This window comes from Phyllostomus hastatus, unplaced genomic scaffold (assembly GCF_019186645.2).
Source record: "Phyllostomus hastatus isolate PE091 unplaced genomic scaffold, TTU_PhHast_1.1 phas_scaffold_78, whole genome shotgun sequence".
In the NCBI taxonomy this organism is placed as follows: Eukaryota; Metazoa; Chordata; class Mammalia; order Chiroptera; family Phyllostomidae; genus Phyllostomus; species Phyllostomus hastatus.
This window is the reverse complement of record NW_025334041.1, coordinates 98,487,917-98,511,634: the sequence shown is the minus strand read 5'-3', so window position 1 is coordinate 98,511,634 and position 23,718 is coordinate 98,487,917. Positions and strand designations below refer to the sequence as shown.

At 39.2% G+C, this 23,718-nt stretch overlaps 3 protein-coding genes across 8 annotated transcripts in view; 1 reads left to right on the top strand and 2 right to left on the bottom strand.

Moving 5' to 3' along the window:
• CLHC1 (clathrin heavy chain linker domain containing 1) overlaps nt 1-1,743 on the bottom strand; it is a 33,804-nt gene extending 32,061 nt beyond the window's left edge. The window contains exon 1 of one of the 2 annotated variants that reach the window (XM_045828087.1): nt 1,623-1,743. Coding sequence is in view for 1 of the 2 variants with exons in the window: in XM_045828086.1 (XP_045684042.1) it covers nt 4-150 (147 nt within the window). In the remaining variant the exon portion in view is untranslated. Of the gene's footprint in view, nt 1-3; nt 352-1,622 lie in introns of those variants that run through there. The other variant, XM_045828086.1, reaches the window with a different exon arrangement.
• A 4,941-nt stretch (nt 1,744-6,684) lies between these two features.
• On the top strand, nt 6,685-10,058 carry RPS27A (ribosomal protein S27a). Its single transcript, XM_045827938.1, has 6 exons — nt 6,685-6,746; nt 6,848-6,912; nt 7,368-7,422; nt 7,836-7,921; nt 8,303-8,434; nt 9,875-10,058. The coding sequence occupies exons 2-6, from the start codon at nt 6,865-6,867 to the stop codon at nt 10,022-10,024; spliced, it is 471 nt and encodes a 156-aa protein (XP_045683894.1). The 5' UTR covers nt 6,685-6,746; nt 6,848-6,864; the 3' UTR covers nt 10,025-10,058.
• The window catches only part of MTIF2 (mitochondrial translational initiation factor 2), a 27,671-nt gene continuing 14,006 nt past the window's right edge, over nt 10,054-23,718 (bottom strand). For all 5 annotated transcript variants that reach the window (XM_045827934.1, XM_045827937.1, XM_045827936.1 and 2 more), the window contains 8 exons: nt 21,410-21,549; nt 18,832-18,956; nt 17,553-17,757; nt 16,897-17,149; nt 16,128-16,268; nt 13,801-13,965; nt 11,754-11,894; nt 10,054-11,186 (listed from right to left, as the gene is read on the bottom strand). In XM_045827934.1, coding sequence (XP_045683890.1) covers nt 11,014-11,186; nt 11,754-11,894; nt 13,801-13,965; nt 16,128-16,268; nt 16,897-17,149; nt 17,553-17,757; nt 18,832-18,956; nt 21,410-21,549 — 1,343 coding nt within the window. In that variant the 3' untranslated portion in view covers nt 10,054-11,013. The remainder of the gene's footprint in view (nt 11,187-11,753; nt 11,895-13,800; nt 13,966-16,127; nt 16,269-16,896; nt 17,150-17,552; nt 17,758-18,831; nt 18,957-21,409; nt 21,550-23,718) is intronic.

Genomic DNA, 23,718 nt, shown 5'->3' with positions numbered 1-23,718 from the left:
TACCAGGTACTGGGGTCTGTGGGAGAAGAGGAGTAGTATCTGTTCCACCTCAGCTTCTGTATGTGGATCTAGACTACTTGTACAACATGCTACCACAAACACAAAAGACCAGTCACTTTCCAGAGTCCAGCTGCCTCGATAATTCACCATTTCTATGGAGCTCACTCTTCTTTGCTTACTAAGTCCTTGACTCTTTCTACAACCTACCCTCAACTCTGGTTATGAGCCCCAGGTCCTCCTTGCTTTGATTCAGGCATGGTTCTCCAGGTCAAATACTCCATCTTTGATTTTAAATAAAATTTGTTATTTGTTCTCTGATATCAAGTACTTAGAGATACAAGTTGATACTTTCATCTTCTGCTCAGCTGGATCCTTCCACAAGTGAAGGAAGGTTAGAGAAGGCAGTCATTAATAGTTTATTAATAATGCCATGGGCTGGAGCAACATGAAAATGGAAAGGCAGGGGACTTTTATTGGGAAGCTAGTAGACAAGTTTCTGTAAGTACTGAAAGATTTATATTTTAGATCTCCTCTTAGCCATGAAGAATAGGATTCTTCGTAAGGTACAAATGAATAATTTATAATTGTACAATATACAAATAGTCCAAATGGAAATACTGGGGGTAGGGAGAAAAGGGCTGTAAATGTAGATATTATCTTTTATTTAATCCTGTATCTTTTCTCTAAGCATTAAATTTACCAAAATGAGACAGCCAAGCGCCACACACCAGAGTGCTGCTCCAGGCCACGCTGATCTCCCTTGGCATCGGCTGCTGGAGTTCTCTGCCCTGCTGCCCACCTGGCCCTGGAGATTCTTCCTTGGCAGGTGCTGATGGCTCCCTTGCCCACCACGCTGTCTCCTGGACCCGCAGACTGAGACTCTGGGACTCAAGTTCATTTACTCCAATTCTCTCATGTAATGTTATTACTGATTGTTTCTGAGTGATTAGTATTGTTATTAGGTTAGCATAGATTTGGATTAAATCTGCATTAACAAACACCAAGTGAACCTGCATTAATAAAGTCCGAGTGAATCGCATAGTCAAAAAAAATTACCAAAACTACCTCCAATATGACTTTACTCTAACTATACGAACTTAGAGCAGATAGCTCTTCATGTGACTTGGACAAGTGTCAGCATTTGAACATTCAAAGTCAAGCATGTCACAGTTATGATGACTTTCCTTTGTCAATTTCACAATGTAGAGTCTCAGCATGATTCTTGATATTTATTAAACCTATTCAAAACACTACCTTTAAATATTTACCTAATATATTCCTTAATGACTAATCCACCAATGCAGCCCCTCACATATCAGATAATACTTTCAGATGGAAGGTCAAAATGTCGTTAGAAGACACAGCTAGGTGTTGCTCAAAAACTGATAAAAAAACCCCTGATAGCCTGCACTTTAGCTAAAACAGTCGAATCACTGATTAACTGTCTAGTAATAGATGCAGCATTGCATCTTCCCCACCCCTTTCAAACAAGATGGAAAACATCTCAAAATTGACAGATGGAGTCAAACAAGCACTGGTGTTGCTAACACAGGAATATTAGTTGTCTAGAAAGACCATTTTCTTCCCCATGAAAATCCCATTGTCTTAAGAGATTATGATACCTTATCAAAAACGTTTCGGTATATGATGTAATATTCATCAGCAGGTCCTTCCTCATTACAGCCCACTCTTTCAGTTTCTGTAATTATGTATCTTTGCATGCTTTCCAAAAATTCCTTGTCACTTCTACTAATGATAGGAGGGAGAACTGCATGTTTCCTTATTTCTCGAACCGACATGTCATAATCTGCATACTCATTCACCAGAGAAAAGTTAAGTCTTGACTTGCTTTTGCAACAATGCCAAAACTTTGAGAAGCCTGAAAGGAAAAAAAAAAAGGCCATCAATTAATCTAATGTTTAAAATAAATTAAGGCAAATAGTCATCTAAAATGAGTAAAAAAAAATCTCACAGATCTCTGAGATAAATATTTCACCCCATGAATTAAAAGGTCTAATCTATTCTACTGTCACGTGCTATCCCTCTGGGATAGAAATACCAATAAAGAACTATTACTAACCATGCAATGCATACATCCTATGAGTGACGGTTTCTCAACACTCAACACTTCCTAACAGAAGGCTTAGCATTCTGTTTATTTGTTTCACATGGGAACTCAAGTTTGGAAGCCTCCTAATGGCACAAGCAAGGTCGAAGACTTCTTTACCCACACGCCTCCCTGGCCAAGTCACAGTCAGCCAGTGCACAACAGCTATAAATAATTCGTGCATTTACTTTGAGAATAAACTTACCTTTAATATGAGTATATTAACTGAAAAGTAACACGTCAGACTTTTTCTAGACTCCATCCATCAATGATGTCAAAGATCACCACAGGTACCTTTCTGAGTACAGATTTCAAGCAGCTCCATCCTACTGCTCTCTCAGGAAAGAATCGCTAACCAGCTAGAGCTGGGCACAGCAGTTGTTCCTGAGATTGTATCCCATTAACATTAGACACAGCCCATGCTTGCTTAAAAATGTCTAGCAAGACAAAACGTTTTAATTCCTCCCTCCCCCGCCCCCATTACAGAAATATATAATCCCAGCATAAATTTTGGAAAATATAAACCAAAGAAAATTACATAATGAAAATCCAAACATTATTCAGAACTCCGCCACCTAAAACGTAACAACTATTTAATGTTTTGGTGTATCTCCTTCCAATTTTTTTTAAGATTGTATTTATTTATTTATTTATTTTAGAGAAGGGAAGGGAGGAAGAGAGGAAGAGAAACATCAATGTGTGGTTGCCCCTTGTGTGGCCCCCACTGGGAACCTGGCCTGCAACCCAGGCATGTGCCCTAGACTGGGAATCAAACCAGTGACCCTTTGATTCGCAGGCCTGTACTCACTCCACTGAGCCACACTAGGTAGGTCCAATTTTCATAATTATAAGTTAGGATCACTCTTGTACAGTTTTGTATCCTAAATTTTTTCACCTAATATTAAAAGTTTAACAACTTCTCCATTTTGGTAAATAGTCTTTCCCGATAGGCTGTAAGTTTAACAAGATCAAGAACCAAAATATTCTCATTCCCAGTTATTCTTCCCCACCCATATGCATTCCAGTGCATAGCAGTTTCTAGCAGAGTACCAAATATTTCCTCAATAATCAATAATCACTGAGCAGTTATCTCTCAGAAGATATGACATCAGAACACAGTTGAAGTGATTGTTTCTCAGCATCTACAAAATGCCACTGAGTTACATAAACCAATTCAGATTACATTTCACTCATTCATTCATATTGGACACTTCAGGATACAGAGAAAACAAATCACAAAGGTTCCTAGACTAGTCTAGTGGGTTTGCTTAAAAGAGCCCCTCTACAGAGCAGAGAAGGCAGTGTGACAGAGAGGGGCATCCCACTTGTCTGTGGGAGAGGGCAGGAAAACATGGGACAACACCAAAGGAACCACGTCTAGGGCTATGCTTGAGTTGCGCTCTATTTATTTATTCAATAAATGTTTAGGGGCACCTTCTGCATGTCTGCCAGTATCCTAAATGCTAGAGACATAGCACTGAAAAAACAAAGTCCTTAGCCTCCCAGAAGTAACGTTCAAGTAGAGGGGCAGACAACACACAGTAAAAATATAGTATGACAGATGGCGGTAAGTCATATGGGGAGAAATGAAACTGGGAAGGAGCGCTAGAGAGTAAGGAAGGTGGGAGGGTGCTATTATATAAGGCATTAAATTAGGAAAGAGAAAAGCCCTCACTGATAAGGTGAAATTTCCTAAAATCTGATAAAAGTGGGTCATGGAGCCTCCTGGGAGTAGAGCAGTTGAGGCAGAGCAGCAAGTCCAAAGACCTCAAGGCAGCACAGCATGTGTGAGGAACAGTGAGAAGGCCAGCGAGGCTAGAAAAGAATGAGAAAAAGAGAGAAGAGATGAAGTCAAAATAGGTAACAGGCAGATCATGTGGGATTCAGAGCCTTGAAGGCAGGACCACTACCGGCACATGAGCACCTTTGTGCAGATTAGAAAAAGGTGCCCTTTCGCTGGACAGACTTGGCAAGACAATTGTGGCCTCCAGGCACTCCAGTGCTGGAGGGAGAGCCTCACTTACAGGAATTTAGGCTTAACTCTGAGTGAGGTGGGAAGCCATCGGAAGGCTGTGAGCAGAAGAGTGACACCTGACTTGCATTTTCTTTGTTTTTGTATTGATTTTAGGAAGAAAGGGAGGGAGGGAGGGAAGGAGGAAGGAAAAAGGGGTGGGAGGAAGGAGAGGGAGAAACATTGATTCATGGTTCCACTTATTTATGCATTCACTGATTACTTCTTGTATGTGCCCTGACTAGAGATTGGACCCACAAACCTTGGAGTGTCAGGATGACCCTCTAACCTGAGCTACCTGGCCAGGGCAGTTGACTCACAGTTTCAAAGAATTCCTCTTGTTGCTTTGTGAAGCCAAGGGCCAAAGCCTGAAGGACTGTTAGGAGGCTGCAGTCATCTGGGAGAAAGACAATAGTGGCTTGAATCAGAATGGTAGCAGTGGGAATGGTGAGAAGTGTTCTGCATGTACATTTAAAACAAAGCCAAGATTTGCTGTAGGTATGAGAAAGCAGTCAAAGATGGCCATAAAGTTTTTGGCCTTATACATTCTAAGGAAGATGGGAAGTACCATTTATGGAAATGCGAAGAGCAATTTCATGAGATTAAGAGTCGGGCTTGCATATTAGGGATGTTGAGTAGACAGCAGGATATGTAAAGCTGGAGTTCAAGGGGGTCCTCTGCATACAAATGGTATTTAAAAGTTGTGAGATAGAATGAAAATGACCTGGGAAATGTAAACAAAGCAGAGGTCTAAGGACTGGGCCTTAGGGAGATAACTCCCAAGTGCAGAGGGCTGGTAGTTCAAGAGGAAGCAGCACAAGAGCCTATAAAAGAGTATCCAGGGAGGGAGAAGTGAGAGGGATATCCTAGAAGTCAGGTGCAGAAAGTGTTTCAGAGAAGGAGGGAGTGATCAACTGCATCAAATGCTGCTGACAGAACATGTAAGATTAAATGACCGTCAAATTTAGCAACATGGAAGTGATTAGTGACCACAAGAGCTACTCCACTAGAATAGTGGGGACAAAAGGCTGACAGGAGTGGGTTCAGCCCATAAAAGGGGAGGAATTGGAGACAATGAGTATACACAACTCTTTCAAGGAGTTTTGTAAAGGTGGAGACTAGTTGGAAGAGTATGGGATAAAGAATGTTACAGAAATAAGAAATGGATTCTTCAGATGTGCCAAAGCATGAGAGAGCATAAGTAAGTGAGGAACTTCAATTAGCTCAATAGTACAAAGTGAGTCATAGGTTTGGCAGATTAGGATGTAAGGGAGGCAGAGGCTGAATATCACACTAAAGAATTTGGATTTTATCCTGAAGGTGAAGTAGAATAATGACATAATCATTTTACTTTCTAGAATATTTTGGAGACAAAAGTGAAGCAGGGTTAGAGAAGGAGAAAGACTAGAGACAGGTTAGAAGTTAGATACTGAAAACTTCCAGAAAATTAAGGAGGCCCTGGATTTGGGGATAGGGACAGAGGGGAAGACATGGAGATATAAGGAGATGGCATTAGGAGGGTACATTAGAAAGGATTCTGTGGTTTGTACAGTGGACAAGGGCCAAGGTAAGGACAGAACTCCCTTGTCATTATTTGCCCCGCCTTGCCAGGAGAGCATACTATTCATACTCCAAAGTCTTCCTCTTAGGACCTTCACCTCCACTCACAATGTACAAATTTGGAAATTTTACAACTAAATAACCCTTCCACTGATTTCTTTCCAGTATGGCTTCATTTACAAATTTGAAAACCGATCCTAGGATTCCCAACATATTAAACCGTCTCACACGACAAATCAGACCCAGAAACCTTACACCAGCAGAGCCGTGAGGGTTGAAGGAGGAGGGGCGAGGAGGGGCGAGGAAGGGCTACGGGGGGCTAGGGAGCAAAAAAAGGTGAACCCGCGATTTTGGAAGATATCACCTATTTTTCGGTTTGCCTTAAATTGGCCACAGGAACTCCTTCCCCTTGCAGGCTCAAGGAGCAGCCGGTGGTAACGGGCTGATCCTCGGCCCCTAACCACCTCTGTAAGTTAGAGAACGATACTTTCGTTCCCTACGCTTCCCCAGCCTCTTACCCTTTCCTCCGAGTCATTTCCGACCCGTTTCCACCTTCTCTGAAAGCGTTATTCCGCTTCACCCATCCTCCCTCCTCACCCTAATCACTTCCTCCAAACCCCGACGCCAGTGCTTGGAGACAGTAACTAGGGAACCCAGCGTGTGGAACTGCATTTTGGGACAAGTAGTTCCACCCCGAAGAAAGCAGTGAAAAACTACAATTCCCAGGAGGCACTTCCATTTCCTCCTTTTCCTCAATGAGGCTCCCTCAATACCACCCTCTTTTAAAGACCCCTCTTAGCCACATTCACTGTAGGAGAAAAGCCTTTTAACGACATTTTTAAGTTTTTTAAGTTTATTATCCCGAGAGAATTCTGGAGATAAAAGTGAGAAATAAGTCCAAAATAGAAGAAGTGAGGTTCCCGAGCTAGTTTGGCACGTGGTTAGACAGCCGCTGTGAGAGCCGTCAGGCATTGCGTGCGGTCGCCTAAGGGGTGGGGCCTCCGGCGGCGGCGCCGGGAAACTCTGTGGGCCTGCGCCGCGCTCTCCCTTTCCGCTCCGCCATCTGCGGTGAGTGTGTGCTTCTGGGGCGCCGCTTGGTCGGCGGCCTACCCATCCCCTTCTTCTGTGTCCGTGTCTCTAACCCGTCTCTTTCTTTTCCTCTGCCTCAGGTGGAATCGCCGCCAAGATGCAGATTTTCGTGAAAACCCTTACGGGGAAGACCATCACGCTCGAGGTACGGGCCAGGTGGTGAGAGGGAGCAGAGGTCTGAATAAGGCCGCGAGGTGGATTCCGGCACCCCCGCTGCTTTCTGCCTAGAACGTGTTTCTGAGCCTGGGTTCCGAAACCTGGCACCGAACGGAGGGCTCTTGGCTGAGCAGGGCCCCGGGACTTGTTTTACAGGCCTGAAGTCTGAGCCTATCGCCTCTCTGGCGGCGGGCAAAGCCGGGGTCCCGCGATGGGGCGGCAGGCCCCGGGCCGGTGCGCGCGAGCACGTGTGGCGGGCCCCGGGCGGGGCTGAGGAAGTGTTCTCGCCCGCAGCCCTGGGAGGTGGCCCAGTCGCCGGGTGAGGGGTTGGCTCGGCTGCGGCCGCCCCTGCGCCGCGGTTCTGTGGTGACCGTCGAATTGAAGTGAGCGTGTATTGTAGTTTCTTACTGTGTCAGTAATACGTTTGCATTTTAAAACTCTTAGGTTGAACCCTCGGATACAATAGAAAATGTAAAGGCCAAGATCCAGGATAAGGAAGGCAAGTAATTTCAAGTTCAGAAGTACTAATCCCCACACGCTCCAGCCTCCCTGCAGGTGCTAGACAGACCTGCTCTGGGTGGGGTGGGGAGAGGTCAGATTGACGTGTGAAATAAATGCTTTTGGAGTAAGGAGGCAGACAAACGTTTATGAGCGTGGGGCCACACTCCAGTGCATTGCACATATGTGAACTTGGATGACCTATTTCTCTACCCCCTTTTTGCAAAATGAAGATTATATTAATGTATTAAGTATTGTTAGTGATTACATTAAAGTAAAATATGTAAACATTTAAAATTATGCTTAGTCTGCTGTAAGAACTCTTAACAGCTATTAGTGCCATTTGATTCAGGATTATTTGTACACCTTGAGCAGAAGGTTGTTCTGTTGTGACTTAATTTTTTATTTTATTAGGAATTCCTCCTGATCAGCAAAGGCTGATCTTTGCTGGCAAGCAACTGGAAGATGGGCGTACTTTGTCTGACTACAATATTCAAAAGGTCTGTTAGTTGAAACTATCAGCTCTTTACGTATAAATTGATGTTAAAATTCTTGTCAAGTACACGAAAATCAGAAGATTAGCATTAGAGTGGTACGATTTCCCAGATAATGCTTACCCTAACATTTGAGAAGCACCGCTCTAGTTTTCACACCCTGGATTTTGCGGATTGCATCCCATGGTATAATTTAATGTTACTTAATCTCCCTAGAAACTAGTTAAGAATCAGGACCCCCCCCCCCCACCGTCTTCCTTATCTGTGGGTAGTGTACTTCCTGTTGCATCTGATCAGATGTGTGGTGCTAGTTTTCTGTTCTGAACGGAGCATGGGTGTTAATGTGATTGTTTTTAAAGCCTGTTTCGTGCTGTGTTTCATTAACAGGAGTCCACTCTTCATCTTGTGTTGAGACTTCGTGGTGGTGCTAAGAAAAGGAAGAAGAAGTCTTACACTACTCCCAAGAAGAATAAGCATAAGAGAAAGAAGGTTAAGCTGGCTGTCCTGAAATACTACAAAGTGAGCCTATTTCTTTATTTCTCAAGCATACAGACCATTTTGTATTTGAAAAGTAGCATTTTAATTCTGGAAAAACAATCACTTAGTAAATAATCTAGGAATAGCTGGAGGAAAATGATAATAGAGCCTTAAGATTGAAGAGTTACATGTAGAAAAATTAAGCTATACTAAACTGGAAGAACACATGAGTCTTGTAAAAACCTTGAGTTGGGGAAAGAAAAACTGAATTGGGAAAAACTCTAAAGGAAAAATATTAGTACATCAAATTAAAAAATTATACTGTGCTTTTTAATCAGTAACTTTAATGACATGAAAAAGCAAAAGATGAACGGGAAGTATTTGCAACACATACAATAAAGTTCCAGTGGAAATAAAGATTAATATCTCCACTGGAAAGTGAACAGTGAATATACAGTTTACAAAAGAAGAAATACAAATAATGTGAATCAAAAGAAACCCAGTTGAGGCTTGACTGGTGTGGCCCAGTGGGTTGGGTGTCATCTGGCAAATGGAAAGGTCTCTGGTTGGACTCCCAGTCAGGACACGTGCCAAGGTTGTGGGCCAGATGTTGGGGGCATTTGAGAGATAGCTAATTGATGTTTCTCCTCGCTCTCTAAACATAAATCTTTAAAAAAAGAAATCAGCTGAAATTGAACCAATTTATTAAAAATAAATGTTTGCGCCCTGGCTGGTGTGGCTCAGTGGATTGAGTGCTGGCCGGTGAACCAAAGAGTCGCTGGTTCCATTCTCAGTCTGGGCACATGCCTGGGTTGCTGGTCAGGCCCTCAGTAGGGGGTGTGTGAGAGGCAACCCCCACTTGATATACTTCTTTCCCTCTTTCTCCCTTTCCCTCTCTCTAAAAAATAATTAAAAAAAATTTTTTTTTAAATTAGGTTAATTTTCTTAAAAGATTTTTAGAGGGACGGGAGGGAAAAAGAGGGAGATAAACAGATCGGTTGCTTCTCATGGGGGACAAACTTGCAATCCAGTTATGTGTTCTGACTGGGAAATGAACTTCTGACCTTTTGCTTTGCAGCACTAGGCCTAACCAAGCCACATGGTCAGGGCTAGATTAATACATTTTGTTGGCATCTCTGGTTTCAAACTCTTCAATACAAGAGTTTTTCCTGATTGATAGTTGAACAAGCTTTTGATAATGGTTTACTTTTAGCTGCTCGTTGCAAACTAGGCTTTTGATTTTGAAGTCAGATCTGGGTTCACATCTTAGCTCTGTACCACTTCCATTTCAAGGCTGGACTTGAATGAGCTCTGAACATACCTATATGTGTTGCAGTGATTACTGGTGAGGATTTGGGATGCTTTCATTTATAGGTAATAAACTACCATTGTGTGATTATAAAACGAAATATTTTGAGTCACTTAAATTAGACTTTGAAATATTTTGTAAGATTATCTTAACAGCAGGCTTGTACATTTTAGGTGGATGAGAATGGCAAAATCAGCCGCCTTCGTCGGGAGTGCCCTTCAGATGAATGCGGTGCTGGAGTTTTTATGGCCAGCCACTTTGACAGACATTATTGTGGCAAATGTTGTCTGACCTATTGCTTCAACAAACCAGAAGACAAGTAATTGTATATGGATTAATAAAAGAAATGAAGTAACATTTATTTGTTGAATTTTATTCCAGTGACTTTTAAGTGCCACATTGACAGATCACACCATTTCTTTGATAATACATACACATTGGCAGAAGAATTCCATTATATTCATTATCAGCTGTCTAGATAATAAAGCAGTTTGTGTTTCTGTCAGTTTTTTGACCTCAGCACTACTGACATTTTGGACCAAGTAATTGGTGGGCACTGCTCTGTGCATCATAGGTCTCTACCCACATGATGGCAGTAGCACTCCACCCCCCACCCCCCGGCCACACTCAAGTGTATGCATACATTGCCAAATGACCCCTGGGTGAGGGAGGACTAACCCCTACTCCCAAATTGAGAAGCACTGATTTGTGTGAATTGGTGTTAAAGCATTGCCTAAAAAGAGGCTATGACGTATTTCACACACAATTTAAAGACTGAACTAAAAATTGCAAATTCAAAACTTCATCCTAAATCCCTGAGTGGCTTGGCTGGGATGTTTCCTGTCTGAAGCACAAAGGAATACACTCTACTGTTCAGTGTTGAGTGTGAACTCCAGAAGGCTTTCAAATTCCAATGTTGGCTCATTAGTCCTGTTGATACTGAAAAATAGGGTTTCAAACAGTATTTGGTGCTTTATTTTGCCCAAGGAGCTCAACTCAGAGGACTGCTTCTCTTGGTACCACTCAAGTAAAACAGTCACTTGAAGTTCATTAACTGATTCTTACATTCCATGGTAGGCCAATGAACAACTCCTTTTTACTGTTGTTACCAAGATTTCTGGTTGGAGGCATCCTTAAGTTTTTTTTGTTTTTTTTTTTTACATTTTCCTACTTTGACAGTTATGCATGCTAATGCTTGACAGAATTACTTGGGCATTTACTGACAAGTGGTGATTTCTTACCTTATATGAAGCAAACTAGTTGCCTGATAATAAAGCAAGATTATTTAATCTTGGATATTTTTAATAGAATTTTAAAACCCTGGGTCCCAAGAGGTCTTGGTTAGAACTTCCTTTTCTTCATAACAAACAATTTCATCTCCTACTTGAAATTCTATCTTATCTTCATCCAAACTGAGACCACAGTCCATTCCAGTTTTGATGACAGAAACATCATCTTTATGGTGTTTCAGTGAGGTTAATGAGCCTAAAAAAAAACAAAACCCTTAAGATTCATATATTCAACAAACAGTAAGCACTTAACTAAGTGTTATGTAGTCTGGTATTAAAAGGAAAAGTACGCTGGAATTGTTAGAAGTTTTATGATCTTGTCATTAAATAATAGGACTAAATAATCAGGGAAACCAAAGAAAAATAAATTAGATTTGATTTGTAGTGAAAGGTACTAAATCTCCCATTTTAAAGACAAGCTAACTGCAGGGGATGGGACTATGTACTCAAGACTTGAATGAGATTGAGATAAACCATAGCAGGCAAAAGGTCAAGAAAGGATTGAAGCAATTAAGTAGACAGAGTGAAGACAAAACTCGAAAGGTAATCTGAGTTTAGAAAATCAGGCTAAGGGATTAACAATCCTAGGAAGAATCAAGAGCTAGTGAGAGACAGAACCCAGCAACTAGAGACCAGTTATCAGCAAGGAGTGGCTTGAATTAGGTTTCTAAGAGTGAAAGACAACAGATTTCAGGTAGTTACAGAGAACTGTCAAGTTCAGGTGACTGCATATACCAGACAAACAGATTTTGATGTTGCTTACCCTTCCAAATAACATGTCCATTACGGATTAATTTAAATTTTTTTTGTTTTTCTAACTGTCCCTTTTGGACTCTGCAGCCAGCCACAGGAACTTTTTTCTTCCCTTCTGTTATGGAGAAGGTAGCTAGTATAGAAGCCTCACCTTTGGGAAGAAGAGAACATTTGAGTACTGAAAACAAAGTATTCTGAAAAAAAAAAAAAAACAATGTCTGACATTTTGCAGGGCAATAACTAAAGGTGTGAGAAAAATACAAACTCATGTATACAAGTCCTGGTTTTCTTCAACTCCATAAACTATATTCCTGGCCAATATTAGAAATAAAAACAAAATGCTTGGATATTCTTAGAAAAGAAAATCACAAAAATAGAAGTGCTTACCAAAAAAGTGAATGAAAGAAAAATAGAACTCACTTTTTTGGCTGAGTAAAATGCACTAAAAGATGATAATCATTAATGATAAGATTAAGTGAAAAAGAAAAAAACTCCTGGACAGGAACCACAGTGGGTGATTGCCAGGGGGAAGAGGATGGAAGGAAGAGGAGGAGGGTATAAAAAAACAAAAAGATTAATTAATACAATTCCAGTCTGCTCCATGAAAACCTGGTTTTCAACTGTCCCTCAATATATTTTCTAGGCTAGTTCATCTGTTATTACTTATTTTTTTTCACTTTTTAAAAAATTTTTATTTTTTCCATTACCATTTAGTCCCCTTATAACAACTCCCCCACCCCCTGCCAGATTTATCTTTAATCTCACCACTGGTAATTTATAACCACAATTCTGTGACTCAGCTTAACTTTTTCACTAACTGAAAATTAAAACAAATTCCAATAATGACATGATACCATATACTATAATGTACTAATTTCCCAGGGTTAGTGTGATCTGACTGATGCTTGCTTACTCCTAGAAACACTGTTTTACAAATTGCTCTTAGCACAAGAACATACAAACCTCTGTATGATCATGTCAAATGGATCACAGAAGCCTAAAATAAATCTGTACTATAGACCAAAGATGCAAATACTGAATCTCATTGAGGAACTATTAGCCAAATCTACATAAAGAACTTTCTACAGTCACTGGACTCTATACTTCAAAAATGGCATGGTCATAAAAGACTGAAAAATTAAATGTAATCCATAATCCTGGACTAAGAGAAAAATATATACCTATAAAATTTTTATTGGGGCAGTGGACAACATGACCCATGGTTTGAATATGGTTTGGTATGGTATATGGTTTGAATATGACCCATGGTTTAGATAATAGTACAATGTTAAATTTTTTGAGTTCAGTATTTGTTTTATGATTTTATAAGAGAACATCCTTGTGCTTAGGAAATGCAAGTATTTAGTGGCAAATGGACACAATATCTCAAATTTACTTTCAATTGATACAGAAAAAGATTGTGGAAGGGCAGGGAATAGAGTAAATGGGGCAAAATGTAAATAACTGGTGAACTGGGTAAAGGATATATGAGAGGGAGCTCCTTATACTTTTCTTGTAATTTTTCTGGATATTTAAAACTATCATCATGAAAAAAGTTAACAAAAATCTGCATATGGGGAGGAAAAAGAACACATAAAATTATTCAGTTGTTATAAATTTAGCCTATAATCTGCCCAAGGGATATGCTGGAAAGAATATTTTTTAATTATTTAACATTTAAATATAAAATAAATTTTCTTCTCATGGTAAATTTCTCTGCCAGCACCAGGACAAAAATCAATGGCTCCTTTCATGACCTATTAATAATCTTTACGCCTCCCACCCCAGTCTAATTTGTATTAAATTAGTTGTTCATGTCCAAACTTAAGGGTAAGTTCTTACTGCTTTACTTGTCTTACCCTCAGGGCTTAAATATTTATGGTACATATGGAGTTACATTGAAATTCTTACGTGTAGTAGTCATTTTTTCTAGAGCACAGGATATGTATTGGAACAGTGAATGCATTTCAACAAGAAAATACATTTCCCTAAAGTTGCTTTCAAGTGTCATTTACAACATCTAAGACACAAGTGTTTCGCGGTCAGTGAACACTCACCTAGTGTGTGCTCTTCCATAATGCAGGGCAGCTTGCTGCTCAGTTCCTCCTGCAAATCCTCAACGAGGCGGTAAATGATTTTGTGAAGTTTAATTTTTACTCCTTTCTTTGCAGCTGACTGCTGGATAACATTGCCTGCATTCACATTGAAGCCATATATGACACCTGGCAATCAGAAATACAGTCAATAAAGTAGCACAAATATCGTACTAAAGAAGTTTGTCTTTCAAACAGAAACTCAAATCTAATTGTTTTATTTTCTTCTACATAAATTAAAAGTGAGTTGTGGAAATGAGAAATTCTATAATTTTTTTCTCATGAAAACTAGTAAATTTTCTAATAAAAAGATTTTATAAATTCTATTGTAGCTTGTTTAACAAGGAACATTTCTTTATGATTTTAAAAATCTTCATTTAAGGAACATCATTTTAAGTGCCCATAATGTGTGAGGCAGTACGCTAAGCAAAGCTTTGATTTTTATACCAGAGATGTAAGGAAAAAAAATTACTAGGGCTGAAATAGTATTACATTATTTTAATAACAATTCTATTACTATAATCTTACTGTCTACAACTTTTGTGGTTTACTCTTAGGTATTCAGTCGCTCAAAAATACTTACTTAATTGGTAAAGTTCAAGAGTTATTTAAGAAATGAGCCCTGACCAGTGTGGCTCAGTTGGCTGGGCATCATCCTGCAAAGCGAAAGGTTGCTGGTTGGATTCTCAGTCAGAGCACATGCCTGGGTTGCGGTTGGTTTGATCCCTGGTCAGGCACATACAATAGGCATCCAACTGATGTTTCTCTCCCTCTCTTCCTCCCTCCCTTCTCCTCTTTCTAAAAATAAATAAATAAATAAATAAAATATTTTTAAACAAATGAAAGAAGTTCTATGAAGCTGAGCATTTTATTTATTTATTTTTTAAAGATTTTATTTTTACAGAGAGAGAGAGAGGGAGGGAGAAAGAGAAGGAGAGAAATATCAATGTGAGAGAGAAACATCAATTGGTTGCCTCTCAGACATGTCCCATAGGGGGCCAAACCTGCAACCCAGGCACGTACCCTGACCTGGAATCAAACCAGCAGCCTTTTGCTTGCAGGACGATGCCCAACCAGCTGAGTCACACCAGTCAGGGTGAAGCTGAGTATTTTATCAAAGAACAAATAAAGTATTTAAGTGCAAATACCTTGGGGAAAAAAACAAAACAAAACACTCTAAACTTAAGCAAGTGAAACAAAGTTAATGCAAACAGTTTAATCAAGAGAAAGACCACCACCTTGAAAGTCTTACTACTAAGAAATCATTCAATACACTATCTACATTACCACAGTACAGTGCTAGGACAGCAATTTTCAACCTTTTTCATCTCATGGCACATCTCGTATAAACTAATAACTTAAATTCTGTGGAACACCAAAAAAAATATGTTTTGCCAATCTGACAAAATATAGGTATAATTTTGATTCATTCACGCCAGATGGCTATTGTTGTGTTGGCCGTTATCGTTTTTTTAATTTGACAGTCTAAGGGAAAAGAGTTCAGGGCCCCTGACTTAGCAGCCAGGTAGTGCACGTTTTAAAAATTCTTGCAGCACACCAGTTGGAAATCACTATGCTAGGACAATTAGTGCCATAAAAATACTCTGAGTTAGCCAGCATTACTGAAAATACCTTTTCAGTAGTAGAGGTAACATCTAATTCTAATTAAGTCAGGTCATGAAGTAGCTCCTTCCTAAATGATTCATTAATCACTCAGTAGTGCTGGTGCTTTGCTAAGTGACAGACCTAGTTAAAGAGATAGTCATGAGTTCCCTCTCTGTGTATCATAGCTTCGAGTAATAAACAGTCCCCTTGCCTTCTAGGCATTTAAAACTAACAAAAACTTTCTGTCTAAGAAAGATGATTTGTAAAATTATCAATGAACAAAAACAGGTAGCCAAATGTAAGAGATGAAGCAAAATGCTGAATAGGCTGATTACAGTGTTAGAAGCATTAGAATATCTGAGAAAGATACAGAACCAAACTTGGATTGGGTGGGGAACTGGGAAGAGTAGGGAGATGGGACAGTAATGGTACTTAAAAAAAAAAATCAAGAAACACTACTGGGGCTTGAACTAGTTCCCCAAGGTTGCCGTACAATGACATGTGGAGCTACAGCTAAAATACTTCACATCCCACCCACCCTCAATCGGTAGCAGGGAACTCACCTATAACAGGAAGTGTGATGCTATAAAGCAAATGCCAGGTGTGGCTAGCCAGGCAACAAAAGACAGAAGCAAATGGTTCAGTGTGTTCTAGGAAACAAAGCTAACAGGAAATAGAGTCCTTACCATGAAATGTTTCAGCAAGGTTAACATCATTTTCACTGATATCACCCACACCAAAATGTACTAATTCGAGTTCACACTCATGTGAAGCATCATAGGTATCTATAATGCTCAGAATGGCCTCAACAGAACCATCAACATCACCTAAATGCAGCGAGAGTCGAAAATTACTGGTGTTAGGAGTTAGGCATTGACAGACACAAAAATCATGATAATCTATTTAAAACCTTAATAGGAATGACATTTACCACTAAATCCACTTTTATTTAGGTTTAGCATTATAAATATCTACTTAATTTAATAAAGTATAATGAACCAAATGTCCATTTACAACAGTATCAGGAAGAGAAATGGTTACTAAGAAAGTCTCAAATGGGTGGAAGAGGTTAACAGGCATAAACTTCCAGTTATAAATAAGTCATGGCAATGTACTGTACAGCATGGTGACTATAGTTAATAATACTGTACTGCACATGTGAAAGTTGCTGAGAAAGTAGATCTTAAAAGTTCTCATCACAAGAAAAAAATGTATATATGTACACTGATAGATGTTAACTAGACTTTTTGCAGTGAATATTTCACAATATATACAAATATTGAATCATTATGTTATACAACTGAGACTAATATATATGTCAATTATACATCAATGAAAGTCAGTCTTCCCCAAAATACTGAGATACTTTTGGCTTAAATTTAACAGCTCAAATTAATTGTGACAATGAAGAAATATATTCCCAAAATGAGTTAAGTAAAATCTTTTAAAAGTCACCTTTAATAATTACAGGAAGTATATTTGAATCTCTTTCTAATTTCTCTTTTGGCCTTAAGATCTTTTGTTCTTTTTTTTCTTGGTACTTTATAAATGATCTCTGCTTCCAATGTAAAGTGCCATACTTCTCACGGGCTTTCCGATGTGCTTCTTGGTGTTCCTTTCGCTTTTCTTCTATCATTTTTAGATCCTCTTTGTTTTTTTCCTCTTCCTGCTCATATTTTCTCCACTCAACAACTTCACGTGCTCTTGACTTTACAGGGCAAACAAAAAAATAAAAAAACCGGCATTATTTAACTACACAGAAAACAGTAACTGCTGGGTTAAAAGCTTTGTGTTTTTCCTCCTTTATGAAATTAGTTTAACTCACATGAAACCTCTAATTTTATAAGTTTCAAGAAACTTACAAAACTTTAATTTGGAGGCTTTGTGTATAATTGAAATTATTCAATTTAAAAATCCTATCTTAAATTTTAAAAAATTCTATAGCCAAATTCTAAAATGGTACTGTTGGTCCCCTCACAGCTCCTTATAATCTAGGATTCCTAACACTACTTAATAATAAGTTAGCATTAATATACTTACTTGGTATAACATTATAGATAGATAATTAAAATCATATCATATCTAATATATAGGAATTAAGCTTGATATACCTCAGATTCTACTTCAAGAATTTCATCCCCTGCAGAAGGGAGGTCTCTCCAGCCTATAATTCCCACTGGCATGCTGGGACAGGCCTCATTAATTGTTTTTCCATTTTCATCAAACATTAAACGCACTTTTGCCCAACTCTTTCCAGCAACCAGAATCGAGCCTTTTCTCAAAGTTCCTCTTTGAATTATTGCTGTAGTAACAGGACTAAAATGAAAATAAAGGTATTTATTCTTAAAGCCATTATCAGGATGTAATAGTACTTTCTTAAGTAGAGCAAAGACATCTTTATAAGACTTAAATATATATAATACATACACATAGTGTTTACCACTTCTCAACTTCTCAAGCTGTTTTTCATACTATAAAAATATTTATTCACAATTGTTGAAAGGTGGGAGCAACCAAATGTCCATCAATGGAAGAATGGATAAAGAAAATGCAATATATAAATACAATGGAATATTACACAACCTTAAAAAAGAAACCCTGTTACATGCTACAACATGGGTGAACCTCAAGATCATTTATGGTAAGTATAATAAGAACAAACAACTCCAAATCAAAAAGGACAAATAACTGTATGATTCCACTCATATGAAGTATCTAAAGTAGTCAAAATCATAGAAACAGAAAATGAAAAGACAGACCTGGGGAAGAAGGAGAGAAAATTAGTGTTTCATGGATATAGTTTCAGTTTTGCAAGATGCACAACAATGAGAACATACTTAAAACCAGTGAACTGTACATTTAAAAATGGTTAAGATGGTAATGTTACATACATTTCTTATAAAGTTATGTTAGTGCGAAGATGCAGATAGCTGAGTTTTCTGACAGAATCCTAATCCCTTCTTTAATTTGTTAGGCAGTGAGAAGACTTTTTTTGCTGATAGAGAGGGAAATTAAATACAAGAATACGATTCCAAAGACCTTCCTAAATGTTGTATTAATAGGTAAGGACATAAAGAATTTAGAAAACTTAAAGGCAACAACTGCTATCTCATTCAGTTAAATCAGTGGGGAAAAAAAAATCAAACAAATTAAATGTTTAAGTCATCTAAATATGACTACTATAAGTATACAGGCAGTTGTTATGGTCTACTAATAACTTCATTTTTGTGTTCTCTATGCTAATGCAATAAAATTCTTTTCAAAAATGCTTTGAAAATATTGTTTATGGACTAACCATAACATGCAATGAAAATAACACATTATGGTATCATCAATTCACAAAAACAGTGGAACAAAATTATTAAAAAGGAAGCATTTTAATAGTCTTACCCTCTTCCTTTGTCTGTGAAAGATTCTATCACTGTACCTTCCACTGGACCAGTGGGGTCTGCTTTCAATTCTAACATTTCTGCAAGAGTAACTGTTGCCTCTGCCAAGGCCATCAAATTATCACCCTTTAACAAAAAAATGTGATAATATATATTAATATTATCTGTAGACACTAGGGTCAGAAAGCCAAATAATTATTGACAATTATACTCCCTCTCTCTCTCCCACCAAAGAAAACTTTATTTCTAAATTTTCCACTTTGAAAAAGTATTTCCATTTCTCTATTCCTATCAATGAACTTAATGAATTATTAGTTGATCAATTGATAGGAGTTATTCTTTTCTTTTTTAATTTTCCCTTTATTTTTATTGTTGACACTAATATATATTTTTCTCTTTAAGCATTAAAAGCATGAATTACACAGGTGGAAGGGAGAAAGGAAAGAGGGAAGGGAGGGAGGGAGGGAGGGGAGAAGGATAAGCAAGGAAACCTGATCCAGGGACAGACTGTGCAAGGAACAGTGACTATTTTTTTTTTTTTTAAAGAATTCCCACCCTGGCTGGCGTAGCTCAGTGGATTGAGCACCGGCTGTGAACCAACGTGTCCCAGGTTCGATTCCTAGTCAGGGCACATGCTTGGGTTGCAGGCCACGGCCCCCAGCAACTGCACATTGATGTTTCTCTCTCTCTTTCTCCCTCCCTTCCCTCTCTAAAAATAAATAAAGGAAAAAAAAAAAAAGAGTGTCCATTAGTGATGTTTGTTAATGCTCTTTCATAAAAATGGTGCTGCATTCATTCTCTCTCATCCATTTGTCTGTAAAATTTTTTCTTCCTCTCACTTTCTTTACAACGGTACTTGACATTGAGGTTCTAACCATTGCGACAAGCTTTCATACCTATTTTTTCATTTGATCCATTGTAACTCCCAAACTATGCAAACCTAAAAAGTCACTTCACTTCCCTGGATCTCCTTTCTTCAACTGTAAAATGAAGGACTAGATGACGTGATTCTTTTATGTTTCATGATCTGCACGCACTATGCTTTCTAGGGCTCCAAGATTACACGGCTGATTAACTGGTGATCGAACTGGAACTGAAGGGCAAGGGATTTTTTCATTCTCCATGTTGGCTAAGGGGCTGCTCACAGTTGTTGCAGAGTATAAAACAACAGAGACAACTGTAAACAAAATACTTTGCTTACCCATCTACAATACTTATTCCTAGTATTTATTCCAATTTACAAAACGCTGCTCTGAAAAATAGTGCTGGGGTTGTTTCTTTGCATAATGTGGACCTCTATATCTACCTTGGAGAAGAAGGCCTCACCTTACTTCCCTGGGCCTCTCTCCCAGCTCCCTCCATTGTGCCATGTCTCCAGATTTGCCTAACTCGTCTCATGGTATTTTGGCAGGAAATGTAGCCTTGTCTTCAAACATTTTAATCTTGCCATCTGGCTTTCACAGAGCAATAGCAATCAAGGTATAGTGGGAAGATAACAAAGTAAGGTGGCATTTTATGAGTTTCAGAGAAAAAGAGTAATGGTTTTACTATTAAAAGGAGGCAAAATTTCTTTTTTAAAAAAGGTTTCATTTATTTATTTTTAGAGAGAGGGGAAAGGAGGGAGAAAGAGAGGGAGAGAAACATCGATTGGTTATCTCTCTCACGCCTCCAACCAGGGACCTGTCCGCAACCCAGACATGTGCCCTGACAGGGAATTGAACCAGCAACCTTTTGGTTTGTAGGACGACACCCAACCCACTGAGACATACCAGTCAGCTCGAGGAGGCATAATTTCTAAGCATCTTATAGGTAAGAAATTTAGAAAAAGTAAAGATAAAATGAAAATTAACTGAAAAAATGTGGCAAAATACAGGACCATCCCTCAGTGAATGATCTTAGCAGGGGGAATGTCTGTATTATGAGTAAACCATGGAACATAAGAATGAACAAAAAAAGAAATTGTTACTTAGCAGCAACCTGCATAGGATAGGAGAATTGGAAAATGTTGTCACAAAGCAGGTAGTAAGCTTCCTTGGTGTTTTCAACCAGAAACCAGTAACTGGTAATTTAAAAGAGAATAGAATTTGTCTTAATAACATTAGAAAACTTGTACCAATTTAATTCATAGAAACACTAAGTCAATCACTTACAAAGTGAACCCAAATGTTTCATGTTTGTATTAAGGAAAATTTTTATTTGTTTAAAACTTTCCTGAATGCCCTAAGACCTCTTTAGTTTTTCACTATAAAAAGCACTTTTTATTATCAACTGGATTTCATTTCTGCTTAAAACAGTCTTTAGGCTATTAATACCCTATCCCCACATTATTCATCATTTATTCTTCTCATTCCAAGTATCTATAATAAGAACAACATTAGCTTTAGACCCAATTACCCACAGGTCAGCTATGTAACCCTGGACTAGGACTGACCTTTCTGAACCTAACTTCTAATCTGCCAAACCAGATTTGCCTAGTACCCAGACAATTTTTAAACAACAGAAATTATGTATGTCAAAATGTTCTTTAGGTATAATGCACTGTGTGCATTCCCATCTGAACATATCATCTGTGCCTTTACCGTGAGTGCGGAGACATGCACTGCCTGTACATCACCTCCATAATCTTCACATACCACATCATAAGCTAGCAGTTCTTTTTTTACTTTTTCAGGATCAGCATCAGCTTTGTCACATTTGTTTATGGCAAGAACAATAGGCACTGAAAGAGACAAAGTTAAGAGTTCAAATGATGACACCTTCAATTCTAGGTATTTTTCTCACTTTCTCTTTACTCAGTGGATGTACTTACTTAACAAAGATCTAAAAAGACCTGCTTTAAATCCACTGTACTCTGCTTTCTACATATCAAGGATTCCAGATGTGAAATGTCAAAACTGTAATTATAAGCAGATTTTGAATTAATAGACACCTCAGATGATTAAAAAAAAAAAAAAAAAGATATGTCGGGTAGAGAAAGGCCTATCCTTAACCCTGAAAGCAAGATCAGCAACTATACTGGAGATAATCTCCAAAACAAAAAAGATCAAGAGAAGGTTCTAATTCAATTCTCATGCCACTAGATGATTTGCTTCTTCTTTCCAGAAACTACTGACTCATTGTTAAAACCTAACATTTTACTCTGGAAATTAGGTATTGTTACTGTGAACTTTCCTTTAGGATTTACAGCAACTCTTTATTCATACTTTAGCTCAGTGACTGACACATAGTAATAAATAGATTTTCAATAATTGTTTATTTAATGAATGAACCAAATCATCTTATATCTACTTGCCATTACTAAACATGCCCTGTCATAAGAAAAATCACACAAAATTCTAGGAGATAATTCTCTGGTTGGGTTTTTACCAACTCTGCAATTTTCTCAGGTCTCAAAGGAACAGAAATTGAAGAGACACATAAAAAAAGCTATGCAATCCACAATCTACTACTATGAAAAAGTACATCCCATATTGATGACCTGGAAATTAACAAGGACCAAGAGAACAAGTGAAAGCATGACAGAGATTTTCTGGTCAAGATGGTGGCACAGGTAAACACACTCACCTCCTTGCACAACCACATCAAAATTACACCTAAACTATAGAACAACCATCACTCAGACCATCAGAAATCTAGATGAATGGAAGTCTGACAACTATGGAATTAAAGAAACCACATCCATTCAGACTGGTAGGATGGGCAGAGATGTGGAATAGGCGGGTCCCATATCTACCTGTGGTGGGTAAAAACTAGGGAGGGATATCTTGAGGGCAAGGAGTCCCAGCCCCACACCAGGCCCCCCAGCCCAGGGTTCCAGTGCCATGAAGATAAGTCCCCATATCTCAAAAGCCAGCAGGTACTGAGACAGTGGAAGAAACTTCTGGAGTCCCAATCAGTTTTCTTTAAAGAAACCACACACAGACTTAATCAGACTCACTGCCTCTGAGCTCAAGCACCAGGGAAGCAGCTTGAAAGGCACAAGTGGTGTACAGTAGGGAAAGGAAGTGTCTGGCATCAGGGAGGAGCCAGGGAACAGCTTTCTCCCAGACAGAAGGTCAGGCAGAGGCCATTGTCCCTTTTCTGAGCCCTCCCCACAAAGAGGCACAGGGCTGGCAGGTGGGTGCCATATCTGAGACTCCATCGACCTGGCTGACAGTGTTTGCCCTGTGCTGGAGATCCTGAGACTCCATCCCACCCAACTTACAGGCCCATCCAAGCTGTTAACCATGACTTTTCTATACAAATGGCTTGCCTTGGCTCATGCTTCACAACTTCCTAAATCTCTCAAAAAAGCAACAGCCAGCCACAGAGTCCCAAGTGCCCGTACCTCTTCTAAGTGGCCCCAAGCACAGCAGCAGCAGCCAGCTTAGAATCACAGCATGGCTTTACCTGGTAATCTCCTAGCCCAGCACAAGTAGCAGCCATCTCAGCTTGCTTAAGAGCTCACACAGGAAAGAACCATGTGGTTTTGGCTGAGTGGAGACTCTTGCAGCCATGTAAGGAGAGGGACCATGCGGCTGTGGCAGTGAGGAGAACCACGTGCTTTGGCCAGAGTGGGGGACCTCCCCCCAGCCATGAGAAGAACCACCACACGACTTTAGCAGAGAACCACCACGCGGCTTTAGCTGGAGATTCCGGCAACACAGTTGATGGTGCTGGGAACAGAGGGAGGCCTATCAACTGAGCATGGATTACTGGGAAGAACTGGGAGCTGCCTGACCAACGGACTTCTATTTCTTTCCCTGAGATACAGAACCCACCGGGAGTGGTGACTCTTCTCAAACAAGTGTGAGCAGGGGCTGAGGGCTGAGAGGCTGGGTGGGTGGAACATGGTGTGAGGCCTGCAGACACCCTCAGGGACCAGCCATTCCTTTTGCATTAGGTCTGG

Excerpts from the sequence above, each read along its gene's own strand:
- RPS27A (XM_045827938.1), top strand. The coding sequence starts at position 6,865 with ATGCAGATTTTCGTGAAAACCCTTACGGGGAAGACCATCACGCTCGAG. Across the intron at positions 7,922-8,302 it reads CTGACTACAATATTCAAAAG|GAGTCCACTCTTCATCTTGT; the intron begins GTCTGTTAGTTG and ends TTTCATTAACAG. Across the intron at positions 8,435-9,874 it reads CTGTCCTGAAATACTACAAA|GTGGATGAGAATGGCAAAAT; the intron begins GTGAGCCTATTT and ends TGTACATTTTAG.